At 38.3% G+C, this 22,775-nt stretch overlaps 2 protein-coding genes across 3 annotated transcripts in view; one reads left to right on the forward strand and one right to left on the reverse strand.

The window, feature by feature from the left end:
• Positions 1–4,849: 4,849 nt before the first annotated feature.
• LOC144633372 (uncharacterized) lies at positions 4,850–22,195 on the reverse strand. The gene is made up of 4 exons (XM_078492253.1): positions 22,103–22,195; positions 6,430–6,514; positions 5,659–5,700; positions 4,850–5,176 (listed from the first exon to the last, which is right to left on the reverse strand). Exons 2-4 carry the CDS (start codon positions 6,511–6,513, stop codon positions 4,850–4,852), a joined length of 453 nt encoding a protein of 150 aa, XP_078348379.1. The 5' UTR covers position 6,514; positions 22,103–22,195.
• Positions 11,595–22,775, forward strand: part of LOC144633268 (uncharacterized) — a 33,400-nt gene continuing 22,219 nt past the window's right edge. For both annotated transcript variants that reach the window (XM_078492112.1, XM_078492113.1), the window contains exons 1-6: positions 11,595–11,888; positions 15,636–15,690; positions 18,911–18,988; positions 21,101–21,217; positions 21,872–21,963; positions 22,628–22,693. In XM_078492112.1, coding sequence (XP_078348238.1) covers positions 11,712–11,888; positions 15,636–15,690; positions 18,911–18,988; positions 21,101–21,217; positions 21,872–21,963; positions 22,628–22,693 — 585 coding nt within the window. In that variant the 5' untranslated portion in view covers positions 11,595–11,711. The remainder of the gene's footprint in view (positions 11,889–15,635; positions 15,691–18,910; positions 18,989–21,100; positions 21,218–21,871; positions 21,964–22,627; positions 22,694–22,775) is intronic.

Below are 22,775 nucleotides of genomic sequence, written 5' to 3' on the forward strand. Positions count from 1 at the left end.
TAAATGTGCAAAATGAATGTGTCGGCAAAACAAGTCGAGAAAAAACGGTCGACAGAAAAGTTGGCAACAAAGCTCGACATAATACTTGGCAAGAAAGTCCGCCACAAAACTCGGTAAAAAAGTTAAGACAAAAGTCGACAACAAAGTCGACCAAAAAAGTCGACACAAATTAAAACTCCGCAAAAAAAAAGTCAGCAAAAACGTCGACAAAAAAAGTCGATCGACTTAAAGGTCGACGAAAAAGACGATACTAGCCTAAAAAGAGAAGGGCAACGATGACACTTACTGGACTCTGTACGCCAGATAAAAAAAAAAAACAAAAAGAAAATAGAAAGACAAAATGTGACTTACTACTCGACATTGATCGAAAGGTTCAGTACTCGCGGTTGATTTCACTGCTCTAACTGCACCATATTTCAAAGCAATTCAAAACTTCGGATTCTCCGAACACCATCCTGCATGAAAACTTCCGAAAGTGTTCAATTAAAGTAGTTAACACGGAACCGGGATAACTGCATGCTCACAATGTGTGGCCTTTTTATTTCTGGTCTTTAATAGTCTAGTCAAAAAATCCGCAAGTACCAAACTGATAAAACACGTGCACAATTTAAAACGTTACAGATCTACCAATTGATACCCCAGTGCATGCTAAAACGGAAACGTCATGAATGCCAAACGGGGTTATCTTAGAATGTTCATAAGAATATTTTTAGGCAAATTTTCGCCTTGCCATACCATCTGCGAACCTTTAGTACTCCACAAAATGTAAAATAAAGTGCTAGAGGCAATTATATTATTTTATTCCCTTTAATTAACATTCATTCCATTTTCCCTCGGTTGTCATTGTAGTCTTTTTTGTTAATTTTCCCCCGGTAACCATTAATATCTCTTTATTGAAATTCGTTTCATTTTCCCTGGGTTTCCTGGATTCATCGCAAAATTAAACATTCTCCTGTTGCTTCTGTGGCAGCAAATCTGCGAATAAATTAAAAATAAAATATTTAAATGGGTCCGTTTTGATGGAGGTATAACACAATATAGCCAGTAGTCTGCTACAGAAAAATAACTCACGCTGGGGGGGCTGATATGTCTATCGATTTTATAGATATTTCTTGATGCCCTGCCCTGAGATTTTCAGTGATAGATAAGGTTTTCTTATTTACTTATTTCTTACTCTTATTTCGTTCAAAAAATAGTTGCTTCCCTCGCTGAAGGAACATCTTGCAAAACAAGCTCGAAACAGGCACTTTTGTAAATTACCTTACCGTTTTCTTTCTTCTTCAATCACTACATTAAAGCCATGTTTTAATATAAAGATTTAACCAAACACTGTCATATTTTCAAGTCATAAAATGCAATAGTTTACCGCCGCGGTAAGGTAAAATTAAGTTTCGAATTTTGCTTAGTGCAAAAAAGCATTTTCATCAAACTGGAAACCTTAACTTGATATTAAAATGTATACGAAAACTGTTAAAGTTTTTACAAGTGCAACTAACTACTTTAGATTTTACGTTGCCATAAGAGTGAATAGTATGGGTTTTAATGGGTTCCTTAGAAACGGACCATTATTTTTTTGGAGGGCGGGGGGGGGGGGGTGGGGGTTGAAAAATATAAGCCTCGCGCGGAATATTTCTTATTATCCCTGATGATGCCGTAGATCGGCGAAAGCTTGGATCTTAAAACTTTTTAACACAGTAGTGTAAGGCCTCAGTTGAACTTTTAACATTTTGATTGAACATGCTACTGAAGGACAACATCCAAAGATTATTGGAAAAAATTGTTTGCAGGGCCTGGAAAGACAAAATAAATTGTTTGCAAACACGATATGCATAACAAAAAATAGTCAGAATTTCGAAAAAAATGTTTGCAGAGGTGCATAAACCAAAAAAAAAAAAGTTTGCAGAGGAAAATTTTTCATCCCCCCCCCCCCCTCCAAGAAAATAATGGTCCGTCCCTTAATACCTATATGGTACCGAAATTCAAAAATGGCCTTACCACGACATAGGTAACTTTTGTAACCACAACGCGGGTTAAATGGCTATACAGTAATAACTTTAATTTCGTTTGCCATGGCTCGTAAACATTTTCACAGTACACAATGAAGGCACTGTCTATGTTTTAAAAAAATTAAAATGTGGGTCTTAAGCCTTGGGTAAACGATCAAACATTTTCGTCCCACACTATGTTGCAAGAGCATGTTTGACTGTTTAGCCGCCTCTCTCAACATTGCCTTTAAATGGTTTCCTATGTTTGATCTAGATAAAACATTTTTATCCAACATTTTGCTTCACGAGCAAATGTTTGATCATTTAGCCACCTCTGGAAACAAAGCAAGCCCAAGCGGGAAAAAACAACCAAACAGAAACAGAATCTATGTGACGTTTCAGCGGTTATATGCACAAAGAACTATGCGGGCTCACTTTGGTAGATGTTTGATCAAACATTGTTTGCTCGTTTAGCCACTCCATGTTGTGTGCAACAAACACGATGTTGGACGAAAAGGTGTGATCGTTTAGCCAGGGCTTTAAAAAAGAAAAAAAAGGTATTTTTAATCGAAAGAGAGAACGAAGTTACAAAAGTGCGCATCATACCTCGAAGGAGAGAGAGAGAGAGAAGTACGAAATATTTGCAATTAGTTTGTCTCCGTCGTTCACGTACCTTTGCATGATTTCTTGCAGTTTCTTTTCCCCCGTTTCTTGTTGCAGCGTTTTTGCAACGTTTGCTGTTTTTTCCACCTTGCACATAGCCATTTTTTTTTATCACGGAAAGCTACAGCGAAAATGAACAATTCAAAGACGGGCCAACTTGTAGGAACAAAAAGGGTTTTATACAAAAAAGGATCCCCTGTTGCAATAGAACGTGTAAGATTCCCTGTTAAAACGTAAATATTGTAAAATAAGGATAATTTGTAGCCTGCGAATACAGCCGCCTCTCTTCGCTCACGGCCGGTTTGGCGTTTCGCGAGAGGGACGTCGGCTCTCTCGCGAATAGGCATGAATAGATTGTGCTAGTAAATTCAGGAAAAGTTGCTTCACAATATACCCAAAAGTTGCTCTAAAGTTGCTCAAATATCAAAAAGTTGCCACCAATATTTAGAAAAGTTGCTTGCTCTAGAGTCGTTTTGTTTTAGATAAATACTCAAAACATGTTTGTTTGTTTGTAGCCATTTAAACATTTTCATAAAATATTCTTACAGTCATTAAAAGAGGCCAAAAAGCCATTGTTATATGAGAAATATAAATACTTTGTTGTAATCAATATACTCTTTAAACTCAACGTAACTTCAATAATAGATAAAAAATAAAAGAATAAAAAATATAAATAAAAAAGATAAAAAAAGATAAGAATCCTTCGAAATGAAACGACCTTTTATGGTTTGGATCGGTCTTTTATCAATTTGTTGCTCAAAAGTTGCCAAGGAAGGCAAAAGTTGCCCTAGGTTGCTGGTACTACAAAAAGTTGCTCAAAACGCTAAAAGTTGCTCAAAAGTTGCCGAGCACAATCTATTTATGCCTACTCGCGAAACGCCAAACCGGCCGGAAGCGAAGAGAGGCGGCTGTATTCGCAGGCTAGAGAATTTGCCGTGAGTATGTCAAGATCCTTCAATGGCACTGACCGGGAAAACTTGGGTGGTAAGTTCTGAAATCAGAACACAATCTAGTAGCGACTTAACCCTCGAACGTACAAGCAAACTCATACCCCCACCATCGTACAAGGAGGGGGGATGGAACCCCTCCCCAGGGTTTTCGTTCTATTAAGGCACAGCGAAGATATTTTGCAAAAAAAGCTCTGCGCTTACTCTACAAGATGACATTATTTTTGTTGGCTGTGACGTTATATGACGTCATGTGACGTGATGAGAGCCGCAATCTTGGATCCGCCATCTTGGACTTCACTATTTTCTTAGAAAGTCAGAAAGAACAAAATTTAATTTAAAATCTTATGGGGGGTGGCATCCCCCCTCCCTTGTACGTCCGAGGGTTAAGATATACAACCAAATTAAAAGTCCATTTTTTGGAATTCTGGTCGTTAAACTAAACAATATGTAGTGAAGGAGTATGAAGTCAGCAAGTCAAAACATGCAAATATAGTTAAGTGGTCCGTTTCAACTGTAATCTTTGTGTCATATTGTTTACCTGCGATTGGCTCCGAATGAAATTATAAACTGCTTAGCTATTAAAAGAATGCTAGTAGGAAATTAAGAAGGTGTACCCATTGTGGGACCGCTGATTTATTTGTGTAAGATTTCGCATGCATTCAACCAATACTTGTTTCCGCGTTGTTACTGCAAAATGTTAGTAAGCTACGATACAAAAATTGGTTTTTATCTAGATCTTTTACGGTCTGTTTATATGAAGAAACGTTGTTCGTTGTAGAAGAGTAACCCTTTCCCCCGAGCCATCTTTTAGCGAGTATTTAAATAAGAAATGTTGTCCCTGCTAACCGAGCTAAAAATGGGACCTCCCAGTTTTACGCATGCTCTGAATGTCGCGACTTGTCCCTCATAAGCGACTCAAAAAGAGCCAAAATGTTAACATGAATAAAAGTTGGCTTGCCACCCAGGGTCACCCAAACTTTAAAGCTAGTCAGCCTCCACCCATGGTTGCCCTGCGCTTCGAGCCAACTTTGCAGTTTCGCAGCTATTTATTACGAAATGTATGAAAAGCTTTTGCGCAAGGGGTAGCTCGGTATGGAGGGTAACCCTCCTGCCAGGGACAACTTTTCTTTGTAACTGTTTTATATAAACAGGCTCTGATTCGCGCGCGATTCATTCGAAGTGATAGTACTGATAACATCAACACCTTTCATTTTACCCAATCTGGATTAAGATAGTTGTTTGTTAAAATTGTTAGTCACGCAATAGAGCACCGTCTTTAACTAAAAGACAATGTAACTTAAATCCACCCCCAGCGTTACCTCCCCCTCCACCGCCAGTGCTAGGGGTAGGGCCATGGCCACCGCCACCGCAACCACAATTGCCACCGCAATTACCACCGCATCCACAATCGCCACCGCAGTTGCAACGGGGCGATAGCTTCATCTGTGCAATGGTGGCCTTGTCTAGTTGCCTGGTGACAGGCAGACCAGTGAACTTTTGGAATTTCTCGATAGCTCTTTCCATTTCATGATTTTCAGAGCGTGACAAAGATATGTAGTCGTTTTGGATCGGAAATTTCTGCAAAATAAAAAACAAACATAGTACTATAACTGCTACTGCTACTGCTACTACTACTACTACTACTACTACTACTACTACTAGTACTACTACTACTACTACTACTACTACTACTACTACTACTACTACTACTACTACTACTACTACTACTACTACTACTACTACTACTACTACTACTACTACTACTACTACTACTACTACTACTACTACTACTACTACTACTACTACTACTACTACTACTACTACTACTACTACTACTACTACTAGTACTACTACTACTACTACTACTACTACTACTGCTGCTGCTGCTGCTGCTGCTGCTGCTGCTGCTGCTGCTACTACTACTGCTGCTGCTGCTCTGCTGCTGCTGCTGCTACTACTACTTCTACTGCTACTGCTATTGCTACTGCTACTGCTACTGCTACTGCTACTGCTACTGCTACTGCTACTGCTACAACAACTACTACTACTATTTTACTTACCAAAGCCATGGCGTTGTCATCGTCTTCAGCAACACCAAATGCCTGTCAAACGAAAACAACGGAATATAGAATTTTTCAAGTTTCAATCCTTTTCCTTTCTACACATGATTACTTATTCTAGCAGTACGCGGGAAGCTTGACAAATTTGAGCCAAGCTATATTTTCTAGCCCCTACCACTGTTCTGTCGCTAAATGCAATAGTGTACCCAACCGGTATGTGAAAGGACTTTTTGTATGACTCTTGTTCTGAGAACTGGGATTTTTTCAAAATAACTGCCGTCTGGTGTTATTAGCCTAGTTTTTCTTACTTCTCACTTTTATATTTTTGACTTGTTGTATACACGCCTACCCCTACTGTGCAGAGCCAGCCAGGGGGTTAAAGCTTAAATCCACGTTTTTGCTCAAATTCCCTCAAGCTAATAATTGTGACAAAAAAGTATGCTCATATGCCTTACTCCCTTGAAGTTATGAAGACCCTTTACAGGAACGGTCATTTTGATACTAGCTAACTTTGCTTGGAAATTATATTTACTTAAATACCTCTTACGCAGCAAAATTCAACAATATTCTACACCAGCCAGTGGCGGAGCTAAGTCACGGGAGGTGGGGGGGGCCCTATGATTATTGGTTCAAAAAAGTGCCTTGCTCCTTCACTCCGGTCCCGGTCCTTCCCCATTCTACGACAAAAAGTCCCTATCTTCGTATCATTCCCGCCGTCGCTCCCGCCCCCACCTCCGTCCTCGCCCCGTCCCCGTCCCCGCTAATCCTTACCTGCTTGGCATCATCATGGGCAGAGGGGGCAGCCGCTGAACATCCAAGAATTGCTATGAAGCCAAGAACTGATAACCAATGCATCCTTTTGAAAAGTAAAACATACAGTTATTGTTAATGTCTCAATTTTTCTCTTGGGGTCTAAGTAGTAAGAGAGGCAAGAAATGGATGGAAATATGGAACAAAGAAATGTGCGAAAAATATAATTGCAATATTATAGAGGGTTAAGGGAGGGAACTATATATAGGGGAAAAAGATTACATGCGACATTTACCAAGTTTGAGTTTAAAGTCTATCTGTATTCGGGTCTTTTTTTGCGAACGTTCCAACTACTTTTGTCAACGATTGCAACTCCCAAACTCTTACTCCGGCCTTGCTACCTGGCACTTTAAGAAAGCTAAAACATTTTTGGCGAATGTCTTTACTTGCAATCTGGTTAAAAATATGTTATCCCCCCTCTCCCTCTACTCAGTGCTGTTTTATGGGGTTTGCAATTCACACGGCACCAGGCTTTGTTTTCATAACACGACAACATTGACAGCATTGAAATTGGGGAAGGGGACTGAAAAAAATAATGCTACCAAAATAAGTGGAAATTTGCAAAGTGTCTCAGCAGTTTTGTCCGAGATTATAGGTACAAGTCGACCTCTTATCCGTGGCTACGAAACTGGCTACGTGTTTACTTACAAATTAATTTGAATATTTGCGGCTAGATTTTTTAACGAGACCATAAAATTGAAACCTTTCCTTTTTTTATTATAATCTTCGTTAAAAAAATCAATGCTAGTGTTTTCTGTCAAGCAATATTTTGTACAAAGAATTTTGCAAGTATTCAGGTAGTGTGGAACAAAACTCTAGGTTTTTCCCTGATTCGCTGCATAATGAATGAGATTTTTGAGTTTTTAACCTGACGTTTAAAAGATTGGTTTTAATGTTTAAAGTGAGCCGTTGTTTAAGAAAAGCAGCGATTTAATTGAGCTATTTTACAGCTTTTAAAAGTCGGTTTAATTCTTAAAGAAGTAACGTTTAAGCTGTTTAAGACTGTATCTTGGCAAAAGCGGTATCCGCCTCGACAACGGCTTTTTTTTTCATACATACATGCGATAAAGCCAGTTAAGATATTTAAGATAGTTTTGCTTTCCCTTTGTTGTGTCAGAATAGAACAAATCAAGTTACATGTCATGCCTACCTATCTTGTGCAGTGTTGTTTGTCTACGAGTATGCTGTTAGACCTCACTGCCAACGTTGTTCTGTGTTACAAAACAAATTTTGTTTTATGTATCTTTTTCTATGTACGTAGTCGATCAATATCTGCTTTTGAAGGTTGTTTAGTTACTTTAGAGTTAATGCAAGAATTCTGTAAGAAGTTTAATACAGAAAGACAAAGAAGGCGTTATTTTTCTTTCAAACGTAGTGAATGTCGCGGTTATCGAAAGTGCGCCAAAAAAGGATTACAACTCATTTGTTCGTTCGGGAAGAGTTTTACTATAGAGCAACGTTATACACATTACAAAGACCAAGAGATTATTTAATTTAGTACATTCTCCCAAGGAGAATGAAAATAATGTTTGTAAATTGAAGCAAATCTAGATCAATACTGACTAAAAATGCATCAAGGAATCTTAAATCAGAAAGTGTATGTCCACGTTCATTTTTCTCATTCGTTATTTTTTGCACATCTTCAAGTTATCTTCTGAACCTGTAAACTAGCTTTTAAGCTAAGTGTTCTGACCGCGATAAATGGAGTATTGTATTCTGTTGTATTCCAGAGTTACCGGCAGCTGGGAAGGAGAAAAATAAGTTCCGTTACAGAATATGCATGGCTACAGTGTCTCAAGTCCAAAAATATTGCAAACAAATCCTTGAAATGCAATTTTGTCTGCAACTATGCTTTTTTATTGAACTGTTAACTTTCCTTAAAGTTAAGCTTATCATTTAACGATCACATTTTCACCGGCCTAACAGCTGCAAGATGGCAGGATTCGATGTCGTGTGGGCAGAAAAAAAAATTTTAAACTTCCCACATTGATTTTTGGTTTAATTTTTTTTACGATCTGTCGAGAATTGGAAAAAAAAGTTGTCGAACAAAAGGCAAATTTTGTTTGAAAAAGAAAGTAATTGGTGATATTTACAGTGAGGACACGAAAACCATGAACACTTCCATTTTATTTCGAAAAGGAAGTAGAGGAAATAGTTGACAAATTATTCACGAAAAATAACCTGCTGGCTCCATCTCTGTCCATTTGTTTATATTTCTTGCAGTTTGAGTTATCATTCGATGATTTTCTGCAGAAATTTACATATGTAAAGTGGAGGAAAGTGTTCACGTTTATCTAGTTCATACTGTAAGCAATACCCCTGAAAAGAACGAATTTGAAGTAAAATTAAACTACAGTAAAAACCCGCGTATAAGAACCTAAGTTTTTTGAAGTTAGCCTAAAAAGGTTCTTATATAAATGGTATTGAGTGTAAAATTAGGCTTACTGGGTTCTTAATTAGGTTCTTAACTTTTGTTCAAGAAATAAAGTAGAATTTTTAAATGATCTGGTCTTTAATGTCCAATGGAGGCTTTGGTAAGCAAAATACTATACTATTTTAATCTGATTCTGTTAACTATAATGTGTACGTACAGACTGTGTTATAAATATATTTTTGAGAAGATTATTTTTTTCTTTTTTTGAAAATAAGAACCTGTTTTGGAATTTTAGCCTAAAATGGTTTTTATGTGAAGGGTGCTTAAAAATGAAATTTTAGCCTAACAGGTTCTTAAATGTTAGGTTCTTATACGCGGGTTTTTACTGTACCAGAAACGACAAAAACACGAAATCTGTCCTAAAATGACTTGCTTTTGTTTCACTTTCTTTGTCATTTCACCGCTATTTTAAGATCGCGTTAAAATTCTTGCTTCACTTCACTGTAACTTAACAACGTTACAATAATTAGCAGCTTTATGATAATACAGATATTTCGGATAGAAAGTGACAAAATCATTAGTTAAACAAGTTCTGAATTATAATTATAAGAACAAAATACTTCACTTATATCTTACTTTAGCGTATGATATACAGTATAGATTAAAAAAATGCATGTATGGAAAAAAAATAATTTGCTTATTAAAGTTGTTTTTATTGTTATCATAACTATTGCAGAGAAATATATGGAAATTACTTTGTACACGAAATATTACAATACCTCTTTGTAATATTATTTAAAGTAGGTAAAAAGGTAGAATCTGCGTTCAAGCCTAATGACCCATCAAGCCGGCGCCGGAGCTTATCCCGGTTTCCGTAGCATTCAAAGCGACTAGGAGTATTTCTACTCCCCTGTGGATGGGATGCTAGTCCATCGCAGGGTTACCCCCCAGCAGTAAATTCACCGGTACCCATTTATACACTTGGGTGGAAAGAGGCAAAAAAAAAAGAAAAGAGTCTTTCCCAATAACACGTACACAACATAGTGACCCCTGCCAAGGCTCGAACCCGCACTGCTCGATCCAAAGTCCAGCCCCGCTAAGCCGTTAACCACCGCGCCTCCACAGATTTAAAGTACATGAAAGTAGCCTTCCCAACAAATCACAACATGAATAACTGGCTATACTAAGAAAAGGTTTGGCTTCATTCATTTATGGCATTCACTGCATTAGTAGTGTGTGCTCTAGTCTTACTGCGATCGGAACAGTTTGGTGGTGGCCTAATGGTTAACGCGCCGGACTCCGGATCGAACGATCCGGGTTCGAGCCCTGCAGGCCGACTGTGTTGTGTTATTTAACAATACACTTTACTCTCACAGTGCCTCTCTCCACCCAGGTGTATAAATGGGTACCGGCGAATTTAATGCTGGGGGTAACCCTGCGATGACTAGCATCTCATCCAGGGGAGGGGGGGGGGGTAGAAATATTCCTAGTCGCTTAGTGCCAGCCGGGATAAGCTGCAGCACTGATGTGCCACTAGCTCGAGGCTTATCTTTTTCTTTTCTTTTCTCTTCCCTGTAGTGTAAAGAAAATTGTCAAAATCTATAGGTGAAAAAGAAAAAAAAAATGGGAAAGGCTACCGAACGGTCGGTTTATCTATCCAAGTGACCTATTTATACGTCTGGGTGAAGAAAGGCACTATGAGAATAAAGCGTTTTGTCCAACTGCACACAAAACAATGACCCCCTGCGCTGCCAGGGCCCGAACTCGGACCGCTCGATCTGGAGTCCAGCGTGCCAGCCATAAGGGCCACTGCGCCAAATGTGAAAGGGGTTCCATTTTCTATGGAAGGTATATGAGCGCTGAGGCCCTTTTTTTCTTGATACGGTCCGGAAATACGAACACCCAGACAATAAGGACACTTTGGTGTGTCCCTTTGGATGTTCACCGTTTCTGGAATCAGCCGACCAAAGGAAGAGATGGCGCCAACGCGCATTTCACGTCAGTTTTACAAATTTCCGGCATTTTCTTGGCTTATGATAAGCATCCACGGTTTCTAATCTCGCAATATTTGGGAATATAGAAGCAGTACAATCTTATTGATTTAACGGGCGGATGTTGCGAAATAAATATTATCAGATAAAAAATTGCAATATCCGATCGCGACTTCCGTCTGTGACGAGATTCTCACCAAACAAAATTACGGTATTTCCTTATCGAACCTTCGTGTAGAGAAACTTTAATCTATAAAACCAAAGAAAAACGAAGAGAAAAAGCCCCGACAATTAGGCGCGAGTAAAACGATTTTTGTTATGCCAGCCGAACAATATTTCACCAGTTGTTTTTTAAAATATGCAAATATTTTTATTTATTATTCAACAGATGCGCGCGCTGCCCATATATGGTCAAAATGTTAACGATATCTGTCATCCGTACATAACATATATCCTGCGATATTCGTAGGTTGCGAAGATTCGTCCGAAATCTTGTAAAGCGCTGCATAATTACATTTTTTTTACGTGCAAAATGTGTTTCCTTGACAATTTGTTGAATAATAAAACAATTATCCTACTCAATCTTGCGGAATATCGTCTGATTTTAGCCAACTCGGCCTACGGCCTCGTCGGCTAAGTATCAGGCGATATTCCGCGCGATTTCGCAGGATAATTTTTAAACATTATGACTTTCTAAAAATAGCATGTTGCGTGAGCGTGACCCTTGGCAAGCGCGCGCGACTGCTCAATGGCATAACAATGAGTCGTCATTAAAATATGGCGGCCGACATCACGAGAAACAGAGGAGATAATGCTGTCTTAGTTACCCAACAGGAATCGAAGCAAAGCTGAGTAAAAGCACCCGACATCAGTAAAGAATGATGTCGCTACGGGCTCTTATCGTGGGCTTTGCCTTCGTCAGCTTCGTACAAGATTCGTTTGAAGCGGTATCTTCCGTTCACGCCAGTCGAGACTTGAAAGCAGCTGGCCGTGTACGAGCAATTTGCGAGTCTTTATGCAGATCCAAGAGGGAAGATAGGCCGCAATTCAGAGAGGTTTGTAACGATTTTATAAAAGATGTTATAACTAGGAACTGTGTGCTGTATTTTCAAGTTGAATTCAACTCGGGCAACCTTAATAGAATAAACATAAAGTGATTTAGCAAACACAAATTTTACAGACATCAACATTAAAATATGCTTTTCTTTGGACCGTTTTACATCAACACCCTCATTATGCATTAGACAAAACAAAGAACACCAGTGCTTAAATGTTTATAACACGCCGTGAAGCAAAGCTGAAAATGAAAACTCAAATCAAGTTTTCGATTTATCAGTCGGGTTGATTTTGGATCTTTGATGATCGCAGCTTTGATGCGTGGGTTTGTTCACAGCCCCTCGAACTATGGCAGGAAGTCGTATTTTCAACTCATTAAACGCAAGTTGCATTTATTAATTTGATAGTGTGGCTACAATTTTCAGTGCATCCACGTTTTTTATTGCTTTTATTCTCTTTAAGACTATATCGTAAGTTCTACGCGAACGATTTGTAAAAGTCCAAGCGTACATTCGAAAGTTTAATAGCTACATTGTGGGCGGACGGAAATAATTTGAAACCTTCGATCAAACACAACTACTTTTACACACGATTTTACCTCTTTGTTGGCACGCGACAGGGAAGTTTTTTGACCAGAAGGATGCCTGAAAATGTTATAAGAAATGTAATTAAAATGTGATTTTAATATGTTATTATATTGTTATTTAATAGAAGACAGTTTCATTGCCGCCTTGGCTAGATTCTATATGCACTTCAATCGAAGCCTTTAATCTTCTTCCCTAGTACATATATGATATTGACGATGGTAGGGTGGGGGAACTTTGACATCTGTTTCCACCAGCCCATTTCTTTAAGTATAAGCATACTTTTTTGAGCATTAGGGTCTGTACTCTGTGGTGGGACAAACTAGCATACTTTATTTTTGTAGCATTATCATTGGTAGTTAACCTAGACCTTATAATAGTTACCAGTCATTTTATTATCTGCATTTGTAGAAACTTGGCATATTCAGACTGTTAGGAATATGTGAATATGAATGATTCTCTCATTCATTTCTATTCACTGGTAAAACATAAATTATATTGCACACATTTTGTAAGGTGATTCCACTGAATTGCATTGTGCATCCTTGCTGTGCATAAATTTTTTGCGTCATTATACCATGCACACACAAGCACTGAGTGTCGGAAAGGGGTTTACCGTGAAACGTGAATGAAAGTATTCATTTGCCGTGATCTGTGGATGAAAGTACTCCCGTGAGGCATGAAATAACTATTGGCCGGTAATTTATTTCTCGAGATTTGTGAACGTGGTCCATATAATAAGCTCAATTTTTGTGAAATATTCAATTATTTTTATTAAGTAGAAAATTATGCATGTCAGTCATGTCAGAACTCAAAAATGTTTCAGAACTTGATATGTCGAGATCAAGTCTGTCAACAAAATGCCATGCTCGTAATATAAATAAATAAATTTACGCACTACCAAGGCTTGTAACCTACTGTATTCTAGACATGTCCAGACGGCATTTAAGAGTGTGAAAAACAATTAATTCATATGTATAGGACAATTCAAAATGGCTGACGGGTCAGTTTTGTACTTATGGGTGAAAAATAAAATCAAGCGCTGATTATGCATTTCTCGTGAAAATTTTAATTTATCGTGAACCGTGCATGACACCCCCCCCTTTTCTGACCCACAGCACTCACTCACACAGACACTGTCGGGACCAACCCCAACTGTCCGTCTTAGAGAGGTGTCCGCCTTATAGAGAGTCGAGGTAACCTGACAACAGAAATTTTGAGATGATAAACTAAGCTTAACATATACCTGCCAACTCTCACGCCTTGGGCGTGAGTCTCACGCCTACAAGTTGAAAACTTCGTTTTCATGCCAACTCACGCTTACGAACCAATTTCTCACGCCTAGTCGAAAAATGTGAGTTATTACAACCAAAAACGATGCATGTTCCAAAAAATGTAATCTCAAACCAGTGTAAGAAAATAAAACACCATGTAAAATGAGTAAATGGTGATTCCCTTCCCGAAATGACAGAGTTTTGACGAAAAAAAGCATTGGGGACGAGGTCTTGTTTAGCAAAGCACGTCCACGTACTGGGATCGGGAGATGGGAAATACTTCAAACGTCTTCGGAAAACTTCCGACATTGTCGTATCGTCTTTGGAAATCCTGGCACTCTCAGGATAAAAATCTCACGCCTTTGACCCAGAAAAAGTTGGCAGGTATATTAACGGCTATGCACAACGGATACACGTCTGTTTTAAGTCGCTTACTTTAGCAAAACCTTAAAAGTGGGACAAAAATAATATCAGAATTTGACTCATTTGCTCATTACAAACGGTAATACTGTAAGAGTAAAACTACCTCTTTGGTGCCCATGTGCAGAGAAGTAATACATACATTATAGTGGATTGTTTTTGGTACGTTTGGTATTCTAAAGACGCTGACCTACTATAATACTATGATATATGTCGATACCATGTTTTGAAGTATTATTCTGACACTAAAAAATAACTTTTTGTGCATGCCGTTAGCGGTTTCAAAGTGTCTGTTGTCCGTCTTAGAGAGGTGTCGGTCTTACAAAGAGTTTTGTTTCAGTAAAATGACTGAAAAACGGCAGGGACCATGACCAGGTGTCTGTCTTATGGGGGGAGGTGTCCGTTAAGAGAGAGTTGACTGTACCCCCATTTTAATTTAATTTATAAAATTTAAATGACATTACGGTTGACTATATGACTTATCATGATTTAAAGAAAAGTTAGCTTAAAAAAAATTAGACCTAAAACATCAATTGCATAACATGGATGGCCATTATAAGAAATTAATACTCACAAGGTTTTCATTAGGAATCCTAGTAATCTGACTGGGAAATAATCATTTCTAGAAAAAAAAATCATTTCTAATTCTGATACATCAAAATGTTAGAGCAGTTTAAGAAAATAGACTTTGCTCTTATACAGCTTATTGCGTTTGACGAAGGAGAGCGCGAGCCTAATTTTGTTTTTGCGTCCTGTGTCTTTTGAGTTGGTATGCCTGTGTACTGTTATGCGGAATGAATCGAGCCTCAATGCGCGCGCGCGGATGTATGGACTCCAGATTGGCCGCCCCGATTTATTTTTTGAAGGGGCAAATCTTGGCCGGGAAACTGGTAGCCACAGATGACCTCGATTTTATGCAAAACAAGATGGCATCCAAACGGAGCTTATAGAAACATTATTATGTTGGAAAAAAGGGTTAAAAATGTCTTTCCAAAATTTGCTATTGCAAAGGAAATCCAGACAAGAAGGGAGTATATTGACCAAGGAAATCTGGACAGCTGCAGAAGAGGGGGGGGGGGGGGGGGATTAAAATCTTGACATCTATCGGGAGTGGCAGTGGGGGTAGGGTTGAAATTTTTAAAAATAATTAAATGTACCAAATCAAGAACAACTACTAGTGAAAGGTATCAAAGTGGCAATGTTGAGCTAGTTTGGAATACTGAGTACGTACTATTACTGACTGTTACAAAAAAATCTGAAACTGAAAACAGGTAATATTAATTCATATCATGATCAAGTGAAATTTATTTTTTTTCATTTTATGTTATATTAACTGAATGGATCCTAAAAGAAATATTGTAGGGGCAAGGTGGGGGGGGGGGGGGATCAGAGATGAAGATTTGTTCTTAGAATGGGAGTTAAAGCTTAATTGCTCTCTTAATCAGTAACATTTTTTATTTCATTTCAGGAAATCTCCTTCGATGCATGTTTCAGGGAATGTATTCACAGTGAAAGAAGAGCAGGTAATATTAGGTCCTCATATGTAACTTACTAACTGGAGTTTTAACTGTATTTTAACAGTATTTGAGGATAAACTATTGTATGATATATATCCAAAATGTTGCATCCTTTCAAGACATGTGGCTTATATTGCCAAATGTTTTGGTGTGTGGCAAATTGGGGAAAGTGAAAAGATTAAAACACTTTAATTAAATTTACTTGCCTGTAAATTGAGCTAGAAATAAATTATTCCTCGCGAAGCGAGGAATAAGGCCGAGCGTAGCGGGGTGTATAATTTTGTCCCTCAAAGGGCTCAGGCGGGATGAAATCTCGTGTGGAGTTTACGGTCATATTTGTGAGCTTGGTGTATGGCGGAAATGACGTCACACGGCCGCGCGCTGGTGGCCTAATGGTGTGAGCGTCGAACTTCAAATCAGATCTTCGGGACTGAGGGCAGGGGTTCGAATCCTGCTAAAGTTTTTTTTTTTTCTTCTTTTTTTTTTTTTTACTTTTTATTTGTGGGTTCGAATCCTGAGCCTTTCATTTTTTTCGTTTTTCTTTTCGGATTAAAATACCACTGATTTCCACATAATACTCCCTCAACGCCTATTCAGGCTATAAACCTTTCATGGCCATCAGAGGCGCGCGGGCGGAGGGTTCGAATTCTCCTGCCGTTCGTTCTTCTTTTTTTTAATGCCCTGAAATAAATGTCCAAAATGCGAATATCCAATAATTTGTCGATGATTTTGAAAATAGCCTGCGCTTCCCAACGCTTTATACCTCTTTACGAACCAGAAAGAGCCGCCATTTTCAAAGCGGAGTAGACCCTGGGAACGAGGGTGTCGTGGCCATGTCCGTTACTAGGCAACAATAACAAATCACCGGTTAAAACCGGTTATCACTCCTTATTTATAAGACCCCCCTCCCTCCCTCCCCCAACCCAGAGCTTCGCGAGGCCCTGCGAGTCACGTATTACTAGTAATATTATTGTTATTATTATTATTATTTTTATTATTAATATAATATACCGGTATGTATGTATTTTGCTTTTCACTTTAACCCTATTCAGACCGGGCTTTTTTTGACCTTCTCTTTTTTTGACCTTTTCAATCACCATGAAACATAGGATGTATTGTATGTCCGAAACTCTTTCTTTTGGTATACGTCACGTGGGATGGTGACATCACATCACGTGACAATTACCATAGATGCCAAGTTGTTTGGTTGGTATGGAGTGAGAAAATTGAGGCCTGGAGGGCCGAACCTCTAGTGGGGTTTGAGGGCATTCCCCCCAGAAAAAGTAAGCTGCAGAAAAGCAATTTCCATCATTCTGGGCAAGCTTTTGTTGTGAGGGTGAGCATATCGACGATTAGAGTTGATAAGCGTTCATCTCTACCAAAGCTGAAATAAATTATCTCTTGATGTCTCTTAAAAAATCAAGACTTTTTTGGCAAGTTGAAGTGTGATATTTTGTCTGATTGGCATGGTTGATTGAGATTGGGTCAAAAAGAGTGAATCTCACGCCAAAAGCGTGAGACTTGGTATCTATAAATTACATCATGATGTCAAAACAGCCGCCATCTTGGATCCGCCATCTTGGATTTCAAATTTTTTTCCAAAATGCCAGAAAATCACCCAAAATTACTGCAAAGTACTCAAAATCAATAAAAATGTACTTTAAACTCATAAAAATGTAAAAATAGTGGCTGGTAACGGTTTCCAGCAAATTCCAGCACTTATACTTTGACGGGTCAGTACTACAGATCTTTATCAGTTGATGCTACAATAATAGTATGAAATTAATGCCCAATGATTGGTGAATATGTTGTGATTATTTTCATGAGGTCACTGGTTACTATAGCAACAATATTACCCGTTAAAAACACCCTTAATTTTGACTTTAAGTACTTATAACTCAAAAACGAGCTCGGTGACCCCCATTTTTTATTATTGAACATTGATCAGCATGTTAAGTTACAACTTTTTGCAAAGTTAAAAAAAATTCTACGAAGCGGTTTCAGAGCCACCTTAAAAATATGAAAATTTAAGGTGGCTCTGAAACTGCTTCGTAGAATTTTTTTTAACTTTGCAAAAAGTTTCAACTTAAGATGCTGATCAATGTTCAATAATAAAAAATGGTGGTCACCGAGCTCGTTTTTGAGTTATTAGCACTTAAAGTCAAAATAAAGGGTGTTTTTAACAGGTTATACTGTTGCTATAGTAACCAGTGACGTCATGAAAATAATCACAACATATTCACCAGTCATTGGGCATTAATTTCATACCATTATTGTAGCATCAACTGATAAAGATTTATAGTACTGACCCGTCAAAGTATAAGAGCTCGAAAGTCCTGGAAACCGTTACCAGCCACCTTAAGTTGATTTTTATTAACAGAAACGTTCAAAATTACAAATTTGAGAAAACATGCCTGTCAAAATGCCGTTGCCACGGTGATGTCAAGTTATTGACACATAATACAACCCTACCAAATTGTTGCCAGATAAATTTTAGGAAAACTCAGAAAGTTTGGCAGCGTTTGGTTAAATCTGAAAAAAGTTATAAAAGTTCAAAGTCAGCGCGGGCCTCACAAGCCCCCCGGTCTGAATAGGGTTAAGGATCGCTGGGTATCATAGAATCGTTTATTGTAAATTAAGTTATATTCATTTGATAATAGTAATAGCTAGTAACTTTTTTTAAATTCTTTTTAGTGAATCGTTGTACATAGGTCATTTTTATGAGTATTGAATAAAGTTTATAATTATTATTATCTATGTAATGACGTTTGTGCTTCCTGACCTGCGCAACAACACAGAACAGGCTTAAATTGTTCTGGTTGGCTGCTGTACCTATAAAGCAGTTCTTACATTGGGAGATTTTGCATCAAAAAAATCTAGTAAAATTTTCAGAATGTCAATTAGCCCTGGCCTCTCTTAGAATTTCCCAATCCCTGACGAATTACAAATTTTAACAAGCCCTCCTCCCCTACCCATATAAATTCCCAAGAATAATAAACTGTTGTTAAACCTTCATGCCTAATTAAGTCACAAGTCTAATGCCTGTGGGTCGAAAACTCACCCCAGTCTCTTGTGAAAATGTATTAAAACACAGTCCACCCAATAAGAACACCTAAAAAAAAAATTAAAAAAAAAGAAATAAAGAAATAAAATTAATGTCTGAAACTGTTTCCATAACAGTTTCTTTCTCAAGCTATGATCTTTTCTCTGTGTTTCCTTTCTACAGTTGAAAATCCCTCTTCCCTTGAAATGATGGATTTACTGAGAACAAGAAGGAATGCCAACCAGGAATACAGTGAAGATGGTATGGTGAAATAAATTAATTACATGTACTATGATCATGCATGATATTAATGTATGAATAAAGTAAATTATTATTTAATAAATAATATTATGTTGAACTGCAAATGCAAAAATAATGAGATTCCAAAACAAAACTCTCTACATATGTGTAGTCCCTGTATGATTTGGGTTACAAAAAAGTATACACTAAAAAGATTTAATTTGAAAAGATTAAGACGGATTCCGCTGAAAGATCGAGCAATGAGTGCGAAAATTAAGTACCAAAAATCTACTCATAGCATGGCAACATTTTGTATACTATTTCAAAAGATCTTATCGAAATTCACTTGTCTTAGTGACCCCGTAATTAAATTCTATAAGCATTCTCAAGAAAATTAAAGTCAAACCTCGTAAAAAATGTTTAACCCTCGGATGTACAAGGGAGGGGGGGGGGGTGGATGCCACCCCCCCGTAAGGTTTTTTTTCAAATTTTGAAAAAAGCATTTGCCCTACAATGCTGAAACTTTCAGTAGCTGTTCATTCATCCTTTGCGGACATTTTGATATGTCAACCATGTGTATATGGTATACGACGTTGCCATGGTAACGTCATAAATACAAGCAGGTCTTGCCAAAAATCGTCATTTTTAACTTTGTTTTAAAATTCTTTTTAGTTTTTTAAAACAGAAGTGCAAGATTTGCTTATTTTTACATTCCAGAAGCATTCTGGCTTGATTTTGCATCAATTTTCGTCATTTTGTGACTTTTTAAGAAATTGTTGAAATCCAAGATGGCGGATCCAAGATGGCGGCTCTTATGACGTCACGTGACGTCATATGACGTCACAGCCAATTAAAGTATGTCATCTTGTAGAGTAAGCTGAGGGCTTTCTTCTCAGAGCAAAATAGTTTCGTTACACCTTAATATAACAAAAACTCCGGGGAGGGGTTCCAACCACCCCCCCCCCCCACCCTTGTACGATGATGGGGGTATGAGTTTGCTTGTTCGTCCGAGGGTTAAAACGTGCGCCATTTTGTTTTGAACTGGCGCAAAACCTCCGTTTTAACTAAAATAGACAATTTCAAATCCATTTTTCTCTTGCGGGGTCAGCTTGAGTGCTAAATTTTTGGTAGGTTTTTGTTGGCTGTACTCAACTAAATGCCATGCTAAGAAGTCTTTTTGGTAACTTTATTTTTGCTTGCATTGCTCGAAAGTTGTTCGGAAACCATCTTAAATTTTTTTGTTACACCTCAGCTCTTTGATATTTCACCCAATTAGTCTGTTCAGGAGCCCATGGTCTGTTGTAACACAATATGGTCTTAGATTGTGACAGTAATTGGAATCCTCTCCTATGCAAAAAGGCATATTGCATCAAACGCCAAACATCTTCTTTCGACAATGGAGTGTATGGTTTTTAAGACCTACCTTGTATGTCTGATGATTGGTATAGCTTATACCAATCGGAAGTATAACAGTTTACCAACCAAGTCGTCATTTGTTTTCTGAATACTGGACACTAAGAACCTATGAGAGTGATAAATGATCGTCGCAGTGAATTTCCAATTTAAGCAATTGGAATAAAGAAGCCTGAAAAAAAAAAAAAATCAGGGCTTCAACGGGATTCGAACCCGTGACCTCCGCGATACCGGTGCGATGCTCTACCAACTGAGCTATTGAAGCCACACATTGGGAGCGAGGTCAAATAACTCACAATTGACCTTGCTTAAATTGGAAATTCACTGCGACGATCATTTCTCACTCTCATATACATCCGCAGTTCATATATGAATCATTTCATATACATTACATCATTTCACTCCTCTCACGGGAAAATATGAACTCACAATTGACCTCGCTCCCAATGTGTGGCTTCAATAGCTCAGTTGGTAGAGCATCGCACCGGTATCGCGGAGGTCACGGGTTCGAATCCCGTTGAAGCCCTGAATTTTTTTTTTCAGGCTTCTTTATTCCAATTGCTTAAATTGGAAATTCACTGCGACGATCATTTATCACTCTCATATACATCCGCAGTTCATATATGAATCATTTCATATACATTACACTAACTGGACCTACTTGGGTTATCCTATATTCTCTAAGTTTAATGTATACTTTTTCATTTCTTTCCAACCCAGACTGCCACAATCCATCAAAATACGTGGAACATGCTCCGGTGAAACCTGATCCCATTAGAGTAGATTATTCGAGGAATAAACCAGACTTGTTAATCGAATGGAGTCCAGTGCGAACGAGTAAGTCACCAACTTTTTAACAAACATCTGTTTATTTTAAAGGTTAACATTCTCAAAAGCACCATATTTCATAATATCACTAAAATGCCACTTATAACGAAATTCCTACCCCCCAACCCTCTTATAACCCCCCAGTTATAGGCCCATCTGTCCGTTAACGAAAATGACGATTATACCTTCTCCCCTTTTCTTCCGGAAAAAAAATTATATAAATAAAAATCAATAAATTTGAAAGTAGAGGGCACAGATGAAAACGCTACATGTAAATCTTGGTGACAGCTCTTAACAAGCACCCCCCCCCCCCCCCGGATATAGGCTCATCCTTCCCTGACTTCTTACTTCCAGTTGCCCCCACCCCAATTCTCTGCCCTATGCCTGTCCCGTTCTCTATTGCAACATACCCGAAGATGTTGTGACATTTTTTCCCCATTTTGCCAGGTTCCCTCTACCCAGGGATACTTCAGCCGTCTCTTCTTCTGCCTCCTGTAGACTTCTAACCCCCCTTCACTCTTGGAATCTCGGATTCCTGCTCCCTTTTTGCAACCCTCCTCTCCCCTAACATATGGTATACGTACCTGTACTTACTAAACCGCTGAAGGGATAGCGGAAGTCTCAAAATTCAACTAGTCCTAACTCTTTAATGCTGTTTTGTAGTTGAGAATTACAACTGGACCTCATATGTCTTTCATTACGTTGGCGGCGACAAAAAAGAAGGCAAAAATAACTATTGTAAATTTATACCCAAGGTGAGTCTGCAAGTGATTTATATTCTTCATAGATAGAGAATATTACACGGTGGCGAGAAGATATTGTTTTTGGCACGAGAACATAAATTTCATATCTCTGAGCCAACGTGTAATGTGTAGAAGTGTCGAAAGCACAAACCTTTAGTTTGTAAACTGCTCTTGCACTTCGGCGGCTGGAATTTCGACAAATATCTCTCTTGGTCTACTTTGCAAGAAATTCCTTGAATTGTTTTGAGCCAAAGTCATGTTTTGTGTTTTCATCTTTGTATTTTCCCGCTGCTCCTTAGTGAACGATTTTATGTCGGTTTCAGTCAGCTTAACTTCTCTATCACTCGCCATCTTTCAATCGGCGGTTGGCAAAGTTAGGCAGCCGTGCAATGGCGCGAAATGACGTCATCGCTATCCTCACTAGTGAGGAAATAGAAAAAAGGCCACAACGGTCCCGGATGTAATTTCGTATGAACTTTATCAGTGGTCTTTTTCCAGTAAAACTCGCGACTATATAATATATGTTTTTATCGCGCAAATCAATCAGTTCTTTCAATCAAATCCGTCCCACTCCAACCAAATCGATTTGAGCAGATTTGCTGCAGCTGCGGTCCGTGAGCCAAACTGATTCTATGACGTTAATATGGATAACAATATCTTTTTTTTTCGTGTTTAGGAGCAAAATAAGTTGATTCTTCGAGATGGCGACGGCTGGAACTATCCAGATTATATCTGGGTGGCGGTAAGTAGTATACTCAGGTACCCTAGGAACTAGACACGTAGATCCGAGTTCCAGTGCGACCATGGCACCCAGATTTGATCGC

This window comes from Oculina patagonica, chromosome 12 (genome assembly GCF_052425735.1).
Source record: "Oculina patagonica isolate OP01 chromosome 12, crgOcupat, whole genome shotgun sequence".
In the NCBI taxonomy this organism is placed as follows: Eukaryota; Metazoa; Cnidaria; class Anthozoa; order Scleractinia; family Oculinidae; genus Oculina; species Oculina patagonica.